General features: G+C 41.0%; 1 protein-coding gene across 10 annotated transcripts in view; it reads left to right on the top strand.

Annotated features, from left to right (window-relative positions):
• LOC126997354 (protein unc-79 homolog) overlaps positions 1–24,222 on the top strand; it is a 236,389-nt gene that overhangs the window by 155,673 nt on the left and 56,494 nt on the right. For all 10 annotated transcript variants that reach the window (XM_050858417.1, XM_050858421.1, XM_050858414.1 and 7 more), the window contains 6 exons: positions 14,346–14,487; positions 14,848–15,025; positions 16,163–16,231; positions 16,876–16,957; positions 19,696–19,865; positions 21,456–21,573. In XM_050858417.1, the coding sequence (XP_050714374.1) occupies positions 14,346–14,487; positions 14,848–15,025; positions 16,163–16,231; positions 16,876–16,957; positions 19,696–19,865; positions 21,456–21,573 (759 nt within the window). The remainder of the gene's footprint in view (positions 1–14,345; positions 14,488–14,847; positions 15,026–16,162; positions 16,232–16,875; positions 16,958–19,695; positions 19,866–21,455; positions 21,574–24,222) is intronic.

Raw genomic sequence — 24,222 nt, 5'->3', positions numbered from 1 at the left:
AGATCTGATCATGCTGTATAAGTTGGTAAATAAGTTTGATGGGGTGGATAGAGATGATCTCTTCTCTACTGTGAGAACGCAGCGGCTGAGAGGACATGGAAAGAAACTTAATAAAGGAACCTGTTTAAGTGACTTGAAAAAGTATAGTTTTCCACATAGAAGTGTTAACACCTGGAACAGCTTGCGGGAAGAAGTGGTGGAGGCGAACAGTGTCCAACAAATGAAGGAAAGGGTGGATGAATGTAGATATGGAGACAGGACTATTAGAGCTTAGCTCGGGCCCGGTAGACTACAAATAGGTAAATGCAAATAGGTAAATACACACACACACACACACACACACACACACACATGCACAGTTCAGTTCAAGATAAAAAAAGAAAGAGGAGAAGCAAGGAAAGAAAGACACAAAATTGGAAGGTATAATTTTGACAAAACTAACTACACTGAACTGGGGAATTATTTCGAAAACACAGACTGGTCCAGATTCGAAGAAGCAAGCAGAGTGGAAGAAAAGTGGAACATATTATTAGAGATTTACCATGAAGGGGTTAAGAAGTATGTGCCAAAAGTGAAAGAGAATTGCAGGGGAAAGAAGGACTGGTTCAACATGAGATGCAAAGAAGCAAGGAAAAAGAAAGAGGGAGCGTGGAGAAGGTGGAACAGGACGAAACGGCAGAATGTCTGGGAACTATGTAAGCAAGAAAGAAATGAGTATATTAGAATATGCAGAGAGGAAAGATTGAATTTCGAAAGGGATATACAGTCATCCCTCAAATAGTACAGTTTCAGTTTTACACGGATTGTCATGGAAGAATTTTTAAATTTTCCGCTCGTCACACCAAGTAGCCATGGCATGAGTGGCAACACTGTTCTACCATAACACCTGCTGAAAGCACCCCAAAGCATTCGAGATAGGTGTTCACCTCGCAGAAGAATTCAGATTTAGGAGAAGTTACGTTTTGGGATGAGTTACGTTGCCGTAGGGAGAGCATATCACGAGAATGAGAGCAGTGTTCGCTGTATCTATGATCTTGATTTTTGTCTTGATGTCACAGGTGGCCTGGGATTTCTTCCTTGGTCTTGGTCTTGGTCCTGGTTCGGAGGTAGTTGTCCCTTTTGGTCCCAACTACAGCCTTTGAAATGGCTTACTCCCTCAGGGCCAACACCCTGAAAATCATAGGGCAGCCATATTTGCTGATGACGTCATCACAGCACGAAGGCGCTCCACCTCTCAAAGCCGGGAGCCAGCAGACATGCCGAGTTGGTGACTCGTGCTGCCGCGTCATGCGTTTGAGAGAACTCGGGATGTTCTGAGAGTCCCGATTCCCTCTCTCAAACACAGCCCAGGAGTGTTTCTAAGGGGTGCACTAATTTTATACGGATTTTCGAATAGTACGGGAATCCTGGGTCCCTAACCCCCGTACTATTTGAGGGACGACTGTAATACTAAGGAGTATATTAAGTGAATAGCAGTGTTTATTTCTTGTCGGGTGAAAGATATTGAATTCCTGTTATTAAATCCTGAGCTCAAAAAGTCGGAAATGGAAGATGCATTACCTTAAAATACCAAAAAAGTTTCCCTAATAATTGTTCAATAACCCTACTTTAAGCCAAAATTTGCCCAAAAATGGAAGCCCTGAAATTATTGCGCGATGTGGCTCAACTGGTGCTGTCTGCCCACAACAAACAGAAACAAACCTGTAGGAACTTTTAATGGACTTAAAGTTAGCAGAGGAGGAACTACGTTTAGCGGAACCTAATTTGTCTGCTAACTGTTTACAAAGTTAGGGAAAACGCTAATAAGCTAATGTAAAAGTTAGCTTCGCTAGTTAGGGGTTAGCGGATTAGTGGAACCGTGTCTACTACTGGTTATAGTGTTTGGTGTCAAGGAAGAAAAAAAACAGTGAAGGCTCAGAGAGAGTGTTACGAGAGGAGTAAGGTGAAAAGTATATTGAGAAATATGAATACTGAAGAGAAGGAAAAGATAGAGGAAGAAGTAAATGAAATAGCTAGATTGGGAAGATATGAGGAAGGAAAAAATGGACCACTAAAGATAACGCTAATGTCCCAAATGGCAACAGAAACCATACTAAATAGATCATGGAGAAATATATCAGAGGATGAAAGAACGAAAGCTTAGGAAATGATAAATGAAGCGAAAAAGAGAAATGATGAAAGATCAGGGTTTTTTATTTTTTTTTTTTTTTTTTAGAATGAAGAACGAAAAACTGATGAAGTGGTGGATAGGAGGTGAAAGGAGGGAGTAAGGGTGTCCATAGAAAGAGGGGAAAAGAAGGGAGAAGGGAAGAAAGGTTTAAAGATTGTGTACACATACATAGATGGTCTTATATTAAAGAGAATTGAACTAACTGATTATTTAAGGGAGAGCGATCCGGACATTATATGTATATTTGAAATAAAACTTGTAAAAGAACTGGAACTTGTGCTGGAGGGAAAGAGCAAGTACAACATTTGGAGAAAAGATAGGAAAGAAGGAAAGGGAGGAGGAGTGATGATAATGACAAAACAAAACTTGAAAGTGACTGAAGTGAGATATGGAAATGACAGTGCAGAGGTGATGGCTGTGCAGGTACTGGTAAAAGGTGGAGAGAAGAATAACGTAATAACAGCCTATGTCCCCCCTAAAACCAGAAGTTGGAATGAAGTAAGATATAACGCTATGCTGGAAAATACAATACGGGCACTGACAGATGAAATAAAAAATAATAAAAAGGTAATATTAACAGGAGACTTCAATTGCAAAGAAGTGAAATCTGAAGATTTTGTAATGAAGGGTGGTGAAAATACTTGGGGAAGTAAACTATTGAACCTGGTAACAGATAACCTGATGACGCTGTGAGTGCAAGGAGAAACAAGGTTGAAAGGGGATGACGGGACCATCAAGACTTGACCTAATTTTCACAAAAAACGTGGAGTTGGATGAAGGAGTCAGTCATGAGTGCCCCTTAGTAAAGAGCAGCCATGAACTATTGGAGATGAAACCTTTGGAAGGATGTGAATATCGAGAAGAGGCTTATAAGGAAAAAAGGACAAACTACGCTAAGGCAGATTACATTGGACTCAAGACTTTCTTCAGTGGGGTAGACTGGACTGATATGAAGAGGAGTACTATTATTCAAGAGAAATATGACACTTTTATGAATATATATATATATATATATATATATATATATATATATATATATATATATATATATATATATATATATATATATATATATATATATATATATGTTCCATTCTACATGGTAAAAACTACAGGAGAAAACATGGTTTGGATGGAAGTGTGAAACAGCAAGAAGAAATAGAAATAAGCCATAGAGGAATTTAAAGAAAAGACCAAAGAAGAACAATAGGGACAATTATAAAAAAAAGTAAGAAATGATTATGTGAAAATAAGGAGATAGGAGGAAGCTAAATTTGAAAGAATAATTGTTTTTAAATGTAAAGAAAAAACAAAAATGTTTTATAAATTCGTAAACGGGAAGCTAAAAAGAAATGAAGGAGTGGAAAGGCTAAAAGAAAAAAATGCAATCTTCGAAAAGGACAAAGATATTGCAGAAATATTAAATAGAAATTATCATAAAGTGTTTACGGAAGAAACCGACTTTGACTGGGGTCATGAAAATTGCAATGAGAGGAAACTAATTCATTTAAAGGTTGATAAAGGAGAACTGATACAGCTGATGAAAACCTTAGATGGAAGGAAAGCTATGGGACCAAATGGAATCTCGGGTCAAGTGCTAAAAGGGTGTAGAAATGAATTATTGGAAACACTTTATGACATAATAACATGCTCTATAGATACAGGAAAAGTGCCCTTAGAATGGAAAAGAGCAAAGTTTGTACCAATTTATAAAAGTGGAGATAAAACTGGACCACTAAATTATAGACCAGTTTCTTTGACACGTGTAATGTGCAAGATTTGTGAAAGTATAATAAAAAAACAATGAGTTGAACATTTAAAAAAGGAAAACATGATAAATGAAGGACAGTTTGAATTTAGAAAAGGGAAAGCGTGTGTCACTAACTTACTGTGTTTCTACTCAAGAGCAATAGACGTGGTTCAAGAGAGAGAAGGGTGAGCTGATCGTGTATATCTCAGTTTGAAAAAAGCTTTTGACAAGGTTCCGCACAAGAGGTTAATCTGGAAACTACAGCAGTGGGGAGGAATGGGTGGAAAGGTTATCAAGTGGATGAAGGATTACTTAACAGGAAGAGAAATGAGGACAGTGATTGGGGAGGAGAAATCAAATTGGAGGAGAGTAGAGAGTGGAGTTCCTCAAGGCTCAGTTCTGGCACCAATAATGTTCATAATATATATACCTGGTGACGCCACGTTGAACTGTGACGTCATGCTTTCCTAACATTATCCTAAAAAAAGCAGTGTTGCCAGATTGAAGGTGAGTGTTGATTACATATTGTTGTCTAACAAGGTCTTGTCTCATTTCAGTCATTAAAAGTCCCTGCTCGTTGCCTCATGTCGCTACCAAGTCGGAAACGAAATACCATGAAACGGCGGGGGATGACTGTATAAACGATATGCCAAAGGGTATCAAAACTTATATGAGCCTTTTTGCAGATGATGCAAAGTTTATAAGAAAAGTGAGGACTGAGGAAGATTGTGAGGAGCTGCAAAAAGACCTGGACAGAGTGTATAGATGGAGCCAATTATAGGAGATGGAATTTAATGCAAACAAGTGCCATGTTATGGAAATGGGGAAAAGTAAAAACAGACCAAGGAAAACACACAGGATGGGAGAAGAAAACTTAAAGGTGGTACATAAAGAAAAAGATTTGGGAGTGATGATGCAAGACACACTTTCCCCAGAAATGCACATAACAAGCTGTTTGGAGAAACCTACAAGATGATGCAAAATATAAGGGTATCATTTATGGACAAAGAAATGATAAAGAAAATAATAACAACAATGATAAGACCAAAGCTTGAATATGCTGCAGTTGTGTGGTCACCTCACAAAAAGAAGGATATCAGAAAGCTGGAAAGGATACAGAGAATTGCAACTAGAATGGTCCCAGAACTCTCGAATATGACGTATGAAGAAAGATTGAAGGAGATGGACTTGACGACACTGGAACAAAGAAGGGAAAGAGGAGATCTGATCATGCTGTATAAGTTGGTAAATAAGTTTGATGAGGTGGATAGAGATGATCTCTTCTTAACTGCAAGAATGCAGGGGCTGAGAGGACATAGGAAGAAACTTAATAAAGGAACCTGTTTTCCACATAGAAGTGTTAGCACATGGAACAGCTTGTGGGAAGAGATGGTGGAGGCAAACAGTGTCCAACAAATGAAGGAAAGGCTGGATGAATGTAGATTTGGAGATGGGACTATTAGAGCTTAGCTCTGGCCCAGTAGACTACAAATAGGTAAATACACACACGCACACACATGCGCACACAAACTAACGGAAAAAATAGGAAGTGAAAGATGGAAATAACATAACTGAAGATCCTAAAGACATGACTGAGCTGCTAAACAAGAGGTTTCAACAAGTTTCTACAAAAGAATCACAATTTAATGAACCACAAGATGACAAGATAAATGTTCAAATGGAGGAAGTAATAGTAACTAATGACGAGATATATAAAATAATGGAGGAGCTGGAAAAGAGGAAAGCAATAGGACCGGATGGAGTTTCAGGTTTTGTTTTGAAAGAATGCAGAAATCAGCTGGTCGGACCAGTATATGATATCATAAAGTGCTCAATATCAAGTGGTAAAGTACCAAAGGAATGGCGAAGGGCTGACGTCAGGGGTGAAAGTAAGCCGCTAAGCAGTGGTACAGGTAACTTGATTTACGCGTGTTTGGTTTACGCGTTTTTAAAATAACGCGGGGTCCAAAATCCATGTAAATGTTTAATTTACACGTTTTTTTCCTTATACGATATATTTTATGGAGTGGCCACCAGATGTCTCACGCAACTGGACTCACACAGCACTGCAGCCGCACAGCTGAGCTCAGTTCTTCCCACGCGCCACTTGAACAACAATACAGTACCCATGCTGGCACGCTACTCAACAATAGGGGTGGGTAGGTACCGGTACCAGTACCGGTACTAACGGTACCAGCTATACGGTACAGTACCGGTACCAAACTCCTCGGTACCAGTACCAATACTAGGCAGTCGCTCATGGTGTCCCTCATTTCTTCCTCACACGAGTGAGGCTGAGACTAAGTACCTGAGTGGATATCTCGGCGATATGGATATTTTCTCTCTCTCTCTCTCTCTCTCTCTCTCTCCCCACTAAATGAAGTGAATATTTATTTTTCGATAGAAACCTACCTCTTGTTTGATTTACATTGTTTTTGATTTACGCAACCTCTTCAAGGACACAATACTCGCGTAAATCGAATGTTACCTGTACGCCGTACCGGTAAGAAATATACAGCCGTCTACAGCTGGTACGCAGGGGTACGCTTTTGAAGACACAACTTTCACCCCTGGCTACCTACCAGGCGATTGAATTTGTTTGTAAACATGAAATGCTCGTATTGCAAAGTAGCTCATTATATTTGGTGGATTTCTAACAGATTTTGATACCCAATCTCGCGCATTTTCGTCCATCAGAGTTGACAGCACTGCCTGAGTGGCTCGCGTTCTCAGTTTCTACGGGTTCTGGACGAGACGAGTGGCGGCCAGTGTCACGTGCACAGGGGTACGCCATACCGGAAAGAGATAAAGATACAGCCGGTACGCAGGGGCACGCTTTTGAAGACAGTACCAGCAAGAATCTAATCTTACTTTCACCCTTGGCAGAAGTGGTCCCTATATATAAAAGCAGGAGGAAGAACCTCTGAACTATAGACCAGTATCATTGACCAGTATACGTAGTTTGTAAATTAGTAGGAGGAGGTAGGAAGACACCTACCGAACGGGCGTGAGCTACTCCCAGTGAGGATATATGGGAAACGAGGAGGGTGCTGAAGCCCTTCAAAGATCCTTCCCATGTCCTCACTAACCGTTTCCCTTTTGTCTCATCAACACTTGAGAACAGTTCAGCATGCTCTCTAAAGACAGTTCCTCTCTCTTTCTACACCACACTACATTCACACAACACACACACCTTTTCCCAAAATTCAAAATTCAAAATGGCGAAAAATAACTGCCTCGGAGTCCCCGCCTGGGGGGGGGACCATAAATTCCCCCTGGGAGGACTCCCCTTCTGGCTGCCGACTTGAGAGGTGTCCTGATGACTCCTCGAACCTCCTCCTTATCTATTTCTGCGACATTCGCGGTCTTCGTTCTAATTTTCATTCTGTGGAACACCATCTCTCCTCCTCTAAACCTCACCTTCTCTTCCTCACCGAAACGCAGGTTTCTGAGGCTACTGACAGCAACCTCTAATCTGTTCCCTCCTACTATCTCTATCCTAAATTTCAATCCAAAGCTGGATGTTGCGCCTACGTGCGCAACGACATCACTTGCTCTCATGCCCACAACCTTGACTCTTCTGAATTTTCCACCGTCTGGCTAAGACTTCATTGTCATTCTATTACTAAATACATATGTGCTGTTTATGTCTCACCTAACTCTACTAACTATGTAAAATTCTTTGACTATTTGAACTCTAAAGTGGAGCACATCTTGACTCACTCTCCCTTCGCTGAAATCTCCATTTTGGGAGATTTCAATGTTCACCACCAGCTTTGGCTTTCATCCTCCTTCACTGACCAGCCTGGTGAACAAGCCTACAACTTTGCTCTCCTCAACGACCGTCTTGGAGACAGGCCCAACATTCTAGACCTCTTCCTTACCTCTAATCCTTCTGCTTACTCTGTCAAACTGTTCTCTCCGTTGGGCTTCTCCGATCATAACCTTATTTCTGTATCCTGTTCTATCACTCTTGTACATCCTCTGGACCTGCCGAAGAGGCAATGCTTCTGGCATTTTGCTTCAGCTCGGTGGGACGACCTGAGGATGTACTTTTCCGATTTCCCGTGGAATGATTACTGCTTCCAGGAGAGAGACCCCTCTGTGTGTTCCCAGTGCATCTCAGAGGTGATTGTCTCTGGAATGGAGGCATACATTCCACATTCTTTCTCTACTCCTCATGCTAAAAAGCCTTGATTTAATCACGCTTGTTCTCGTGCTATTAAAGATAGAGAGACAGCTCACAAGAGGTTCCAGAGCCTTCGAACTCCCACTAACATTGACCTTTACATTTCAGCGCGGAATCGTGCCAAATCTATTCTCCTCTTCTAGTTCTTCCCGTAACTTCTGGCATCTAGCCAAAAATATCTCCTCCAATTTCACTTCTTCCTCTTTCCCTCCTCTCCTTAACCCTGACGGCAGCACTGCCGTCTCATCTGTCTCTAAGGCTGAACTCTTCACTCAAACTTTCTGTAAGAACTCCACCCTGGATGAGTCTGGGCATATTCCTCCTACTTATCCCCCCTATGACTCCTTTATGCCTGTTATTAAGATTCTTCCAAATGATGTTTTCTATGCCCTCTCTGGCCTCAACTCTCAGAAGGCTTATGGTCCTGATGGAGTGCCTCCTATTGTCCTTAAAAACTATGCTTCTGTGCTGACACCCTGCCTGGTCAAACTCTTTCGTCTCTGCCTATCAACATCTACCTTTCCTTCCTGCTGGAAGTATGCCTTTGTACAGCCTGTGCCTAAGAAGGGTGACCGTTCCAATCCCTCAAACTACCGCCCTATAGCTTTAATTTCATGTCTATCTAAAGCTTTTGAATCAATCCTTAACCAGAAGATTCAAAAGCACCTTTCCACTTCTAACCTTCTTTCTGATCGCCAGTATGGATTCCGCAAGGGACGTCCTACTGGCGATCTTCTTGCTCTCTTAACTGACTCTTGGTCATCCTCTCTTAGCCGTTTCAGTGAAACTTTCTCTGTTGCGCTAGACATATCGAAAGCCTTCGATAGAGTCTGGCACCAGTCTTTGCTTTCTAAACTGCCCTCTTTCGGATTCTATCCCCCTCTCTGTTCCTTTATCTCCAGTTTCCTTTCCGGCCGTTCTATCTCTGTGGTGGTAGACGGTCACTGCTCTTCCACTAAATCTATCAACAGTGGCGTTCCACAGGGCTCTGTCCTATCACCCACTCTCTTCCTGTTATTCATCAATGATCTTCTTTCCATAACAAACTGTCCTGTCCATTCATACGCCGACGACTCCACTCTGCATTATTCAACTTCTTTCAATAGAAGACCAACACATCAGGAAGTACACGACTCCAGACTGGAGGCTGCAGAACGCTTAACCTCAGACCTTGCTATCATTTCCGATTGGGGCAGAAGGAACCTTGTGTCCTTCAGTGCCTCAAAAACTCAATTTCTCCACCTATCAACTCGACACAATCTTCCAAACACCTATCCCCTATTCTTCAACAACACTCAGCTGTCACCTTCTTCAACACTAAACATCCTCGGTCTATCCTTAACTCAAAATCTCAACTGGAAACTTCACATCTCCTCTCTTGCTAAATCAGCTTCCTCGAGGTTGGGCGTTCTGTATCGTCTCTGCCAGTTCTTCTCCCCCACGCAGTTGCTATCCATATACAGGGGCCTTGTCCACCCTTGTATGGAGTATGCATCTCACGTGTGGGGGGGCTCCACTCACACAGCTCTTCTGGACAGAGTGGAGTCTAAGGCTCTTCGTCTCATCAGCTCTCCTCCTCCTACTGATAGTCTTCTACCTCTTAAATTCCGCCACGATGTTGCCTCTCTATCTTCTAACGATATTTCCACGCTGACTGCTCTTCTGAACTTGCTAACTGCATGCCTCCCCCCCTCCCGCAGCCCTGCTGCACACGACTTTCTACTCATGCTCATCCCTATACTGTCCAAACCCCTTATGCAAGAGTCAACCAGCATCTTCACTCTTTCATCCCTCACGCTGGTAAACTCTGGAACAATCTTCCTTCATCTGTATTTCCTCCTGCCTACGACTTGAACTCTTTCAAGAGGAGGGTATCAGGACACCTCTCCTCCCAAAATTGACCTCTCTTTCGGCCACCTCTTTTGATTCTTTGTTAGGAGCAGCGAGTAGCGGGCTTTTTTTATTATTGTTTCCTTTTTTTGTGCCCTTTAGCTGTCTCCTTTGTTGTTAAAAAAATATATAAATAAAAATGTGAAAGAGTGATAAAGAAACAATGGACAAAATTTTTAGAACACAATATAATAACAGAAAAACAGTATGGCTTTAGACAAGGGCATTCATGTGTAACAAACTTATTGAGCTTTTACTCGAGAGTGACGGACATAACACAGGAGAGGGATGGAGAGGTAGACTGCGTGTATTTGGACTTGAAGAAGGCTTTCAACAAAGCTTCACATACAAGACTATTATGGAAGCTGGAAAATAGAATAGAATTGAAAGGGAGAATGAAAAACTGGATGGAAAGTTACTTAAAGGAAAGAGAAATAAGAAGAGTGGTAAAGGACATGAAATCGAAATTTAGAAATGTAGATAGTGGGGTGCCTCAAGGATTGGTACTGGCACCAATACTTTTCCTAATATATATAAATGATATGCTGGAAAAAGTAAATAGTTACATGAGCTTGTTTGCAGACAATGCAAAATTGCTGAGACACATAAGAAATAGTAAAGACTGTGAAATTCTGCAAGAGGACCTAAATAAGATTTGGGATTGGAGTAAGAAATGGGAGATAGAGTTTAATGTGAAGAAATGTCATGTAATGGAAATGGGAAAGAGTGAAGGGAGACCAAAATGGACATATAGAATGGGAGATAGAGAAATATTAAAAGTTCAAGAAGAGAGAGATCTGGGAGTGATAATACAAGATAATCGACAGTAGGAGAAGGTAGGAAGACACCTACTGAACAGGCGCAAGCCACTCCCGGTGAGGTATATATGGGAGGTGAGAAGGGAGCTGAAGCCCTCCAAAGACCCTTCCCATGTCCTCACTAACCATTTCCCTATTGTCTCACCAACACCGGAGAGTAGTTCAGCATGCTCTCTAAAGACAGATCCTCTCTCTATCCACACCACACTACATTCACACAACATACACACCTTTTCCCAAAATTCAAATTTCAAAATGGCGCACCTTCACCTTGCCTCAGAGTCCCCGCCTGGGGGGGGACCACAAATTCCCCCAGGGAGGACTCCCCTTCTGGCTGCCGACCCGAGAGGTGTCTTGATAACTCCTTGAACCTCTTTCTCAATTTCTGCAACATTTGCGGTCTTCATTCTATTTTTCATTCTGTGGAACATCATCTCTCTTCCTCTAAACCTCACCTTCTCTTCCTTACCAAAACACAGATTTCTGAGGCTACTGACAGCAATCTCTACTCTGTTCCCTCCTACTATCTCTATCCTAAATTTCAATCCAAAGCTGGATGTTTTGCCTACGTGCACAACGACATCACTTGCTCTCGTGCCCACAACCTTGATTCTTAGAATTTTCCACCATCTGGCTAAGACTTCATTGTCATTCTATTACTAAATGCATCTGTGCTGCTTATCTCTCACCTAACTCTACTAACTATGTAAAATTCTTTGACTACTTGAACTCTAAAGTGAAGGACATCTTGACCCACTCTCCCTTTGCTGAAATCTCCATCCTAGGAGATTTCAATGTTCACCACCAGCTTTGGGTTTCATCCTCTTTCACTGACCAGCCTGGTGAACAAGCCTACAACTTTGCTCTCCTCAACGATCTAGAGCAGTTGGTCCAGCACCCTACACGTATTCCCGACCGTCTTGGAGATCGGCCCAACATTCTAGACCTCTTCCTTACCTCAAACCCTTCTGCTTACTCTGTCAAACTGTTCTCTCCATTGGGCTCCTCCGATCACAACCTTATTTCTGTATCCTGTCCTATCGCTCCTGTACACCCTCTGGACCCACCGAAGAGGCGATGCTTCTGGCATTTTGCTTCAGCTCGGTGGGACGACCTGAGGATGTACCTTTCCGATTTCCTGTGAAATGATTATTGCTTCCAGGAGGGAGACCCCTCTGTGTGTGCTCAGCGCATCACAGAGGTGATTGTCTCTGGAATGGAGGCATACATTCCACATACTTTCTCTACTCCTCACGCTAAAAAGCCTTGGTTTAATCACGCTTGTTCTCATGCTGTCAAAGATAGAGAGGCAGCTCACAAAAGGTACCAGAGCCTTCGAACAAATGCTAACCATGAACTTTACATTTCTGCCCGGAATCGTCCCAAATCTATTCTCCGACTAACCCAAAACTCTTTCATTAATAGAAAATGCCAAAACCTTGCTTTCTCTAACTCTTCCCGTGACTTCTGGCATCTAGCCAAAAACATCTCCTTCAACTTCACTTCATCTTTCCCTCCACTCCTCAGTCCTGATGGCAACTCTGCCGTCTCATCTATCTCTAAGACTGATCTCTTCTCTCAAACTTTTTCTAAAAACTCTACTCTGGATGATTCTGGGCATATTCCTCCTACTCATCCCCCCTCTGACTCTTTTATGCCTGTTATAAAGATTCTTCAAAATGATGTTTTCTATGCCCTCTCTGGCCTCAATCCTCAGAAGGCTTATGGACCTGACGGAGTGCCTCCTATTGTCCTTAAAAACTGTGCCTCCGTGCTGTCACCCTGCCTTGTCAAACTCTTTTGCCTCTGCCTGTCATCATCTACCTTTCCTTCCTGCTGGAAGTATGCCTTCATACAGCCTGTACCTAAGAAGGGTGACCGTTCCAATCACTCAAACTACCATCCTATAGCTTTACTTTCTTGTCTATCTAAAGCTTTTGAATCAATCCTTAACCGGAAGATTCAAAAGCACCTTTCCACTTCTGACCTTCTATCTGATCGCCAGTATGGGTTCTGCAAGGGACGTACTACTGGTGATCTCTTTGCCTTCCTAAATGACTCTTGGTCATCCTCTCTTAGCCGTTTCGGTGAAACCTTTGCTATTGTGCTGGACATATCAAAAGCTTTTGTTAGGGTCTGGCACAAATCTTTGCTTTCCAAACTACCCTCCTACGGTTTCTATCCTTCTCTCTGTACCTTTATCTCCAGTTTCCTTTCTGACCGTTCTATTTCTGTTGTGGTAGACAGTCACTGTTCTTCCCCTAAACCTATTAACAGTGGTGTCCCACAGGGTTCTGTCCTATCTCCCACTCTTTTTCTGTTGTTCATTGATGATCTTCTTTCCAAAACGAACTGTCCTCCTTACGCCAATGACTCCACTCTGCATTACTCAACTTCTTTTAATAGAAGACCCACCCTACAGGAATTTAACAATTCAAGGCTGGAGGCAACAGAACGCTTAGCCTCAGACCTTAACTATTATTTCTGATTGGGGCAAGAGGAACCTGGTGTCCTTCAGCACCTCAAAAACACAGTTTCTCCACCTATCCACTTGACACAATCCTCCAAACAACTATCCCCTAATATTTGACAACACTCATCTATCACCTTCTTCAACACTAAACATCCTCGGTCTATCCTTAACTCAAAATCTCAACTGGAAACTTCATATCTCATCTCTTACTAAATCAGCTTCCTCGAGGCTGGCCGTTCTGTACCGTCTCCGCCAGTACTTCTCCCCCGCACAGTTGCTATCCATTTACAGGGGCCTTGTCCGCCCTCGTATGGAGTATGCATCTCATGTGTGGGGGGGCTCCACTCACACAGCTCTCCTTGACAGAGTGGAGTCAAAGGCTCTTCGTCTCATCAGCTCTCCTCCTCATACTGATAGTCTTCTACCTCTTAAATTCCACCGCCATGTTGCCTCTCTTTCTATCTTCTATTGATATTTTCATGCTGACTGCTCCTCTGAACTTGCTAACTGCATGCCTCCCCCCCTCCCTCGGCCCCGTTGGACACGACTTTCTACTCATGCTCATCCCTATACTGTCCAGAAGAAAGGTTAAAGGAAATGGACCTGTCAACACTAGAACAAAGAAGAGAAAGGGGAGACCTAATACTAATTTACAAATTGTGGAATAAAATGGAAGAAGTAGACGAGGAGTTGCTACTAAGAGAAGTAAGAAACACCAGCAAATCATGAGGACACAGTAAAAAAATTAAGAAAATGGAAGCTTGAGAGACATAAAAAAGATAGCTTCCCGCAAAGAAATATAGAGGTTTGGAACAGACTAAGTGAGGATGTAGTATCGGCAAGAGTGTGCACAACTTTAAGGAAAAACTGGACAAGTACAGATATTGAGAGAGGACCACACTAGCATAGCTCAGGCCCTGTAAAATTACAACTGTGTAAATACAACTAGGTAAATGCACACCCACCCTTTGGTGGTCTTTTTTGCTGTGACTTACATAAATGTGAAATATGCTCAGAAGACATGGAGATGAATATCATTTTACATTCTTCCCTAGTATGAGTATGGGCAGCATCAGTTGTCCTCACAAGCCCTCTCACTTGTGCGCATTGTCCTCAACACACTAGACAACCATTTCCACCGCTGCCGGAAGGTGGACGACCCAACATTGTGTGGGGCAAGCTCAGCTTATTCCCGAGGTGAGTTGGTAAATGGTGAGCTGTTCCTACCTGTGATTTGTGCTTTAATAGGAAAAGGCAAAACAAGAGTAAAGAGATAGGAAGAAAGGAAAACAACAGTAAGTTTCAATGAAAATCATTTCTGATTTAGCATCTTAAAAAATGTATGTTTCCCATGTGAATATTTACTTCCTTCACAAAATTACCTTTCACAAATATTTCTTGGCACCAATTATATGTGAAGTTGGAGGATGAACTGTACTGCAGATCAGAAACTGGTGATAGTATTGTTTAATGGGCCACAGTATTTAATTTACCCTATGCTTCCCTGTATTATTTATTGCTCCACAGCATGTAATTTACCCTATGCTTCCCTGACAGAGGTTAGTCAAGGATCCATAGGAGGGAATGAAGTTGACCATGGAACTGCTGACTCTCCTCCTCCCTCACCAAGCCTTCACCCTGCCTCAACTCGGGGTCACCTATTTTCTGCTCCACTCCACCAGCTCATCTCAGAGCACAGATCTGCCTTTGTGCCTGTGGGTAGCCAGGACTCCAGGTCAGTTAATGACAAGTTAGGAAGTCACAGGGGTTTGGTAGAAAAGTACATGTATGCATTATTTGCACATTTATCCATTAATAGTATACTCATTCACTGTAATTGGCCTTGTGAATACTGTAATAGTCATTTTTTGAGGGGTGAAGTAAGCAGAGGTGGGCAAGTGCGGTACTTGGTGCGGTAGTACTGCATTACAAAAAAGTACCGCACTACCGCAAAATTTCTGAAAATACCGCACTACCGCGGAGTGCACTTAAAAATCATGTGATACTTTTTTGCGGTACTTTGAAAACTATCGAAGACGACATTTGCAGCACAGCATGCTCACAGAAATGTTTATTTATTTATTCTTTTATTTATATATATATATATATATATATATATATATATATATATATATATATATATATATATATATATATATATATATATATATATATATATATATATATATATATATATATATATATATATATATATATATATATATATATATATATATATATATATATATATATATATATATATATATATATATATATATATACATATATATATATATATATATATATATATACACAGTGAATCAGACTCAATCAGTCAATCGGTATGATAAATATTAAATATTAAATAAATTGATTCCAAAAGTGCATTTGTAGCTGTTTGATTTATTATTACTTTTATTTCGTGAAAATCTATTGTAAATGAAGGCAATTGTACTATTTCAAGCATGTTTCCTTTGTTTGGATAACCAGGATAAGCACTGAAGTATTTTTAGTTTTGACTACCGCTACTGCAGTACCGCGCACCATGTACCGCACTGGGAAAGAAAAAAATGGGACCGCACTACCGCAACCACACTACTCCAGAAAAAGTGCCGCACTACTGAATTTTCAGTACCACGCCCACCTCTGGAATTAAGTGGTGCTTTCCAGAGAATTGGTACTTACAGCCTATGTTAAAATTTGCTTTCAAAATCTTTTGTTCTCAAAGGTAGGCTTTCATAAGGCAGGGATGTATGTGAAAGCCAGGCTGAGCATGATGGTGAACATGATATATTTTGAAGAGAAAAGAAGATTAAAGTAATACAGAGAAGGGAAAAGATAGAATAAAGGGTAATAGTTAGCTATATTTCAGAGGTGCCCTTGGCCACCTGAAGCTGTCTGCAGAGGAGGCCAGGAAGTTAAGGAAGGCCAACGAGCAAAGGTACTAATGACTCATGTCACAGTGGAGGGCTCATGCATGATAACTTTGTAGTGCTTTTTGTGATCAATATCCAGGTTGATGGAATACCCTACTTATTAGAAGGATTGGTGTCTTTCCCTTCTTCATTTCACTTTGTCTAAATTTTCTGTTAGTGAGTTGAAATATGATGAATTTTAGGGTCAATTCTCCATGCTTACTTTTTTGTAATGTATTACGTAGAATGTTAATTGCCATGCATAAAAGAAATATGAAGAGTGAATGAGATCAGTAAATTGAATAAGAATACAAATTTATCAAAATAAAGAAAAAAATTAGAGATCTTGAATATAAAGTAAATTTACCACCTCTGAAATGAAAATAAACATGCATTGTTTTAGCAGTGAGATATGATAAAGTGATGAATAGAAGTTTATTAATAATGTTTTTTTTATGGGTTGTAGCATGTTCATGGTGCAGTAGTAATGGCAAAAGTTTGGTAACAGAAGAGTTAATTACTGATATTGATTTGGCAAAGCCATGCTGGCAGCTGATGGCATTAGAGGTTAGGTGCTTATCACCAACCCGATATACCTTGACTCTTTGGCAAGCTAATAAAAATGACAACTGTAGAGTGCAGCTGTGATTAACTGCCTGTCCTTACCCAGCCAAGGCCTTGATATGGAGGAGGGAGAAGGGGAGTTAGAGGCCATCCCAGAGAGTCCTAAGACAGATACTCCCAGCATGCAGGTAAGACTTACTCAGCCTGTAGATATAAACACTGACCCACCTTACTCTAAATTTCATGTTATTCACTAGCCTTTTTCTTTGCAGTGAGCATAGCTGGGCGTTATCGCGATAAGTTATTGCGATACTTTATCGTTGATAACAAAATTGGGTTATCAGCCATCCCCCACTTATATATATATATATATATATATATATATATATATATATATATATATATATATATATATATATATATATATATATATATATATATATATATATATATATATATATATATATATATATATATATATATATATATATATATATATATATATATATATATATATATATATATATATATATATATATATATATATATATATATATATCAGTATCTTCGTTACTTTTGTAACCAAGCTACCGATAATCGCTACCTTTTTCCGCCTCTCAGAAAAAAAAACATTGTCTTCTCCCGACTGCCCATGCGTGGCCTGGGCGCCTGGTGTTGTATGAAAAAACTTCGGGGTATGAAATATCTTCGGTGAAGAGATTTCATACTTTGATCATCAGCATTAAAACACTAGGTTATTTTTTTATGTTAGACTCAAAAATCACTATATCAAAGAGAAATATCATTTAACTTTGCCCAAAAAATTATTATTCACTGCCTGAAATTTGTGATCCCGTTGTAAAGAGCATAAACAGTGGCCAGCAGCTTGTGTTATCACGTGGCGGCATGGCGCGTGGCCTCTCAGCTGTGTCTCGTGATGGAGTGAGTGCCAGTGTTCCGGTTCCCAGTGCTTCAGTGCTTCTTTACTGAAGTGACTGGCAAAGTGTCAATGGTGATAAGTAAGAATAACTGAATAAGTAGTGATGGGCCAGTTCACGAGAGATCAGTGTTTGTAAACAAAAACGCCAGCTTTTGACGGTGGGGACGCCAAATAACACAACACCGGTTCAGGCGTTTCTAGTATTACCGTCCATAGGTAAGTGTCAACATGTGGTTTTCAGATTTTGTAAGTTTTCTAAAATACCGACAATGAAAATTTGAATTCATCTATGTTTTTTATTTGAAATATCAATATAGTATCGTTTTCGCCTATTGGACTTATCTTAGCTAGTATCAGAATTGTGGATTTATATCGGTTATCGCCTATATTTGTGTCTCCAGTTAATGAATATCGGTTATCACCGATAAGGTTTTCCATTATCAGTTATTGAGTATTGGGAATAAAGTTTTCTGTTATCATGCCCAGCTATGGCAGAGTCACTAGTTTTCCCAACCTGTTCATCCCACACTTCCCTCTCTCCCTTCCTCACCCTCCCTCCATTCCTCCTATCCCATGGAATTTGCCAAATGGAAAAAGGTTACCAAGTCACAAAAAGGTTTTATAGAGTCCACACCTGCACCATATAGGTGGGTGGGTGTGGGTGCAGTAAGGAGACAGGGTACTGGAGCGTAAGCCCGTACCGAAGGTAAATGAGGATCAAGCCTCTACCTGTAACCCCTGAAACTACACCTCACCCATCATGAGTAGTGGGGGGATTCTGGAGCTTCCCTGTGTAGGCCACTCAGCCTCATGCAGTTTCCCTATGTTCTTATATTCTTATGTCTAATCATAGTGGAACAGCACTCATATCTCTGTCTGTACTTTTCATACTTGCATGCTTCAGGCTTCTCCCTATCACATCTATAAATCACCAAAGGTGGGCATTCCACATTTTAAGTGCTAATCACTATTCCGCTAATAGCGGACTAACAAAAAATTTGCGTAATAGCGTTAGAGGAATTTTTTTTAAATTAGCAGATTTGCAGTTAGAGGAATGCCAAAATTATAATCTGCTAACGCAAACTTAAAAAAAATGCCAACAATAAATTTCAGGGAAATTCAAGAATATTCTTGAAAGTGTTGAGAAACTTCTAGATTAGGGTGGCCAGACATTTAGGATTTTACAGGACAGTCCCGGATTTTAATGGTCCATCCCAGAAATAAAAATGTCCCGGAAATGTCCTGGATTTCATGCACTGTCCCGGAAATTGTTTTTTATTAAAGCGTCCTGGATTTCACTTCGAGAAATCTGGCCACCCTATTTTAAATCTGTCTGATGATCAGCCAGTCTGCACAGCACGCAGGTGGCAGACTGCCCAGGCTGCGTGGGCGGGAATATTCTAGAACTGTCTGTTGCGCAGCTTGCGTGGGAGGCAGTTTACATTAACTCGCCAAGTCTTAAAGATGTATTCCTTGCAGTATTTGTATCTGATTTATTTTGATATTTTCACAGTGATTTACATTTTAAAATGGAACAATTTTTGACGCCGTCGCCTTGCTCAGGCCGGCCTGGCAGCGCCATGAGCCAGAGTGAGGAGGAGGCGGCCCCCAGGCCTGGCACCTCCAGCCAGGGGGACAGCCCTGGAAATTGTTTTTAACTATCAATAAAGGGTTAGCGGACTGTTGCAGACTTCATTAGTAGACTAAAAAAAATTATTATCATTAGCATTAGCGGATTTGCAATAGCGGACCGGCAAAGCCGGAAAATTTGAAGATTAGCAATTAGCGGAATGCCCAACAAAGTTAGCGCAATTGCGAATTGCGGACTGACAAAAAATTAGTGGGTGCCCAACTCTGTAAATCACACCATCCACCTTATCTGTTTTCTGTTGTAAATTAATCACGTGTATCACTCTTCAACTCACACTCATCAGCCATATCGAACTTTCTGTAAACATTCTGATCTGTATCTTTTTCTCCAACTAGGAATCTCTTGGAGAACTAGAGGTATGTGAGGGTCTGATTGGTGAGCACCCTCCTTCCCATGCAGCCACTGCCACTGCCTCTGTAGTAGTGCCGCCAGCTCTTGGTGCTCGAGCTGTCACCTCTGTCATGGCCTCCCAGATCCAAGCCTTTGATGAGTCCTTCACTGTCAAGTGAGTATTGATTAATCTCTCATTGCTTATCATCACTCCAAGCTACCTTGACTCTTTGACAAGTTAATTTGCTCTGTGTGTGTTTCATTAGTTGGTAAATATATACACACACTAACACTCATGAATATTACTGTGTATTTACCTAGTTTTAGTTTTACAGGGCCTGGGCTTACTCGTGTGGTCCCGTCTCCATATCTGTATTTGTACAGCTTTTCCTTAAAGTTGTGCACACTCTTTGCCAATACTACATCCTCACTTACTCTGTTACAACCTCTATGTTTCTTTGCGAGAAGCTATATTTTTTTGTCTCTCTCAAGCATCTTCCTTTTCTCAATTTTTACTGTGTCCTCGTGTGTTGCTGGTGATTCTTACTTCTCTTAGTAGTAACTCCTCATTATCTACTTTTTCCATTTTATTCCATAATTTATAAATTTGTATTAGGTCTCCTTTCTCTTCTTTGTTCCAATGTTGGCAGGTACATTTCCTTTAACCTTTCTTCATATGACAATCCCTCCAGTTCTGAAACCATTTTCGTTGCCATCCTTTGTATTCTTTCTAGTTTTTTAACATGTTTCTTCTTATGGGGAGACCACACAGTTTCTGCATATTCGAATTTTGGTCTAATCATAGTGGTTATCTTTTTTTTTTTTTTTTTTTGTGTGTGTGTGTGTGTGTGTGTGTGTGTTCCTAGTTGTATTTACCTAGTTGTAGTTTTACAGGGCCTGGGCTTTACACTTGTGCCTCTCCAATATTACATCCTCACTTAGTCTGTTCCATACCTCTATATTTCTTTGCGGGAAGCTATATTTCATTATGTCTCTCAAGCATCTTCCCTTCCTCAATTTTTTACTATATCCTCTTGTGTTCCTGGTGGTAATTTCTTCTTTTAGTAGTAACTCCTCGTTGTCTACTTCTTCCATTTTGCTCAATAATTTGTAGATTTCTTTTCTTTGTTCTAGTGTTGGTAAGTCCATTTCCTTTAGTCTTTCCTCATACATCAATCCCTCCAGCTCTGGAACCATTTTTGTTGCCATCCTTTGTATTCTTTCTAGTTTCTTTGTATGTTTCTTCTTATGGGGAGACCACACTGCCTCCGCATATTCCAACTTTGGTCTGATCATAGTGGTAATTAATTTTTTCATCATATCCTTATCCATGTAGTGGAATGCTATTCCTATATTTCTCACCATGTTATACGTATCACCGAATATTCAATTAACATGACTCTCTGGCTGTTTGTTATCTTGCATTATTACTCCATTGCATTATTGTATGTGTGTATGTAATTCACCTCTTGGTCTGCTGCGGATCTCTCTCAAGACAGCCAGCCATTCCCCTACGGATGAGCACAGAGCTCATAGTACTGGTCTTTGGGTAGGACTGAGACCACTCACACACAACACACTGCGACAACTCCTTGCCTGACATCGCGTACCTACTCACTGCTAGGTGAACAGGGGCTACACGTGAAAGAAGATAAACCCAACTTATCTTCACCCGGCCGGGGACCGGTGTGTGTGTGTGTGTGTGTGTGTGTTTGTGTGTGTGTGTGTGTGCTTCATTATCATCCTTCCTTGTCTACTTCCACAGGATCCACAATGCCGAGCTTGTTCCGCTGCAGCTTGGGCCTGAAGTAGCAGCAGGGACCAATCACCACCACTACCAGCAACACCACCAACACCTCGAGTCAGACACTCTTAACCATGAGGTATGGCAACTAGAACTTCTGAGATGTAATCAGTAGCATGTCTTGCTACGAATCCACTGGCCTGGGCAGTCGGCATGTAGCCCACCCAGTTGTTCAGCATCCCTTTCAGATTGATTGATAAATGGATACCTGGTGAAACCAGGGAAGGTAAACATTGGTAACCCAGATCTATTTACCTATTTGTATTTATAGTATTTCCACGAGAAACTGGCGGGTGAGGTAGTGGCGGCTGCAGGGTCAGCTAGGCCCCACACCTTGACACTTGACACCATTGTATTCCAATGTTGTCAAGTGTTGTGGTATTTATACAATATCTTTGTTATTATCTTAAAAACGAAATAATTTTAACACTATATGACCTTATTGGATTATCCAATTATTTAAGTAAATTCATTTAAAGGTAGTAAATAGATGACATATGAGAGGAAGCAAGAGGTGTTAAGAGTGTGTGGCAAGGTGCGGGGCTTAGCTGACCCTGCAGCCGCCACTACCTCACCTGTCAGCTTCTCGTGGAAATACTGTACCTATTTGTTGTCTTCCGGGCCTGAGCTAAGCTCTAATAGTCCCATCTCCATATCTACATTCATCCAGCCTTTCCTTCTTTTGTTGGACAACTGCTCGCCTCCACCTCCTCTTCCCGCAAGCTGTTCCATGTGTTAACACTTCTATGCAGTGGCGTACCGAGGGGGGGGGGGCCATGGAGCCATGGCCCCCCCTTTATGCAAAGAAAAATAATAATGAATAAACAAAATTGTTGCAGGAAAATAATAGGAATATGTATATTAGCATTACGAATGTGTGTGTGTGTGTGTGTGTGTGTGTAGTTGGGAGCTCAGTGGCACCGAGTGACCAAGTTATTTCCCCTTTGGTTTTGTTTTGAGTTAATGGTAGGATATAAGGTGTGCTCTGAGTGAAAAAAAGTAAGGTGTTAAATGATGGGTTCATAAAATTGTGTGTAGAGTCAAACTGTCAACTGAAAGTGGCGGAGGGGTGTTTGTAGCGGGAGTGGGGAGACAGGAAGAAGAGGAATACGAGATTAGGATGGCCAGTGATGCCATTTTAGCGGATTTTCCGCTAGATCTGGCGAAATTGCATGTTATCTAGCGGTAAAAATCTTAAAATTGACAAGAGTAACTGGCGGATTTTCAAGTCCAATCTAGCGGCAAATTTTTATAGCTTCACCTATCTATCATCTGGCGGATTTTTTAGGCCATCCTTGCCTATTTATAAATTTTGAGTTGGCAACACTGGGGATGGCTCTGGCAGAGAGAGAGAGAGAGAGCACAAAAGTCGTAAGTGTGCCTTCTCTCCTTCTTGCCTCTCATATTTACTTGATTTTAGGTGTAAGGTGCTGTCAAAGTGATGGAGGACTATATAATTATACTGTAGATGCACCAAGTGAATTTGTCTGGTGACAGTGCTGAGTATGTAATATGATTCTGTATTATGACGGGGAGAGAGGCAGGCGACGCGAGACGCGTATGGGACCTGTAAGGTCGACCTTTGCCGCTATATTACCACCTTTAATGACCGTTTTGTGCTTGACAGTGGACAGTGTTGAGTGGCTGAGTAACTATTGTATGTTCAGCGCCTGAACAATGGAAATGCTGAGTTGAATAAGAGCAGGTGATCTATTTTAAGAAACATTCATTGACGACGTAGGCTCATGTGGCCGTACGTAGCCTATTCATGTTATCCGTATAATATTTTCTGACCACAAATTCCAAATTTCTGAAAATTATGATTGATAGACTTTATTTTCTGTTTATGTAGTACTTTTTTACTATAGTGTGTGTCATTTCTTGAATTCACGCAGACTTGGGATTTGTGCCTTTCCATTCTTCGCATATTTCCTCCTTGGCCACAAAATGCCAGGAAATGCTTCATGTATGCACTCTATCTGGTGTAAGAAAGTCACCACTGACTCAGCTGATGCCCCGGATAATTCAGTTAATCAGGTAGGTAAATAATGAAATAATGATTAAGAATAATTACTGCAAAACACGTTAGGTGAAGAATCAGCAGCCAAGCCTAATCTAAAGCAAAAAGTGACCCAGGTTTTCTCATGAGTTTGGAAGTGCTCACCTCAGTTCTAAGTGTCACTAAACCCTTACCAGAAAAACTGCAGGGGTCACAACAAGAACTGATGGGTGCTCTTGGAAGTGTAGCATTTCAGTCCTATCGTGATGGAAATAAGTTCAACCAACTTTTTGCCCAAGCTGAGAAAAGGTACGGAAAGAGCATCCAGAAGCCTTGAACAATCAGTGGTCATCAGAAACATAATTAAGGCTAACCCTCCAACAGCGACTCTTTAGGAGAACTATCGAAGAGCTATTTTTCTCCCATTTTCGGACACTGCTATAGCACAACTCAGGGAAAGGTTTGCATATAAACACATTAGGAGCTTTTTGTTGGGAAATCTTGTTCCCTCTCTTTCAGTTGATACTGATTTTAGTGAACTGAAGGAGGCAGTTGAATTTTATGGAAAATTTCTTGATGGAGATGCAGATCTCGTTGAAGATGAATATCTACAGGGGCAGATTATTGGAAGCGTTGTGAATCTCATGAGAGGTCAAAGCAAGTTCTTGAGACATTGGCATGTGCCAAAAAATTGGGCACATATTCAAAATTTTCCACCTTATTGCAATT

Source organism: Eriocheir sinensis, chromosome 12, assembly GCF_024679095.1.
Source record: "Eriocheir sinensis breed Jianghai 21 chromosome 12, ASM2467909v1, whole genome shotgun sequence".
Taxonomy (NCBI): domain Eukaryota; kingdom Metazoa; phylum Arthropoda; class Malacostraca; order Decapoda; family Varunidae; genus Eriocheir; species Eriocheir sinensis.
Note: the sequence above shows the minus strand (reverse complement) of the source record. Positions and strands in the feature narration are given on the sequence as shown.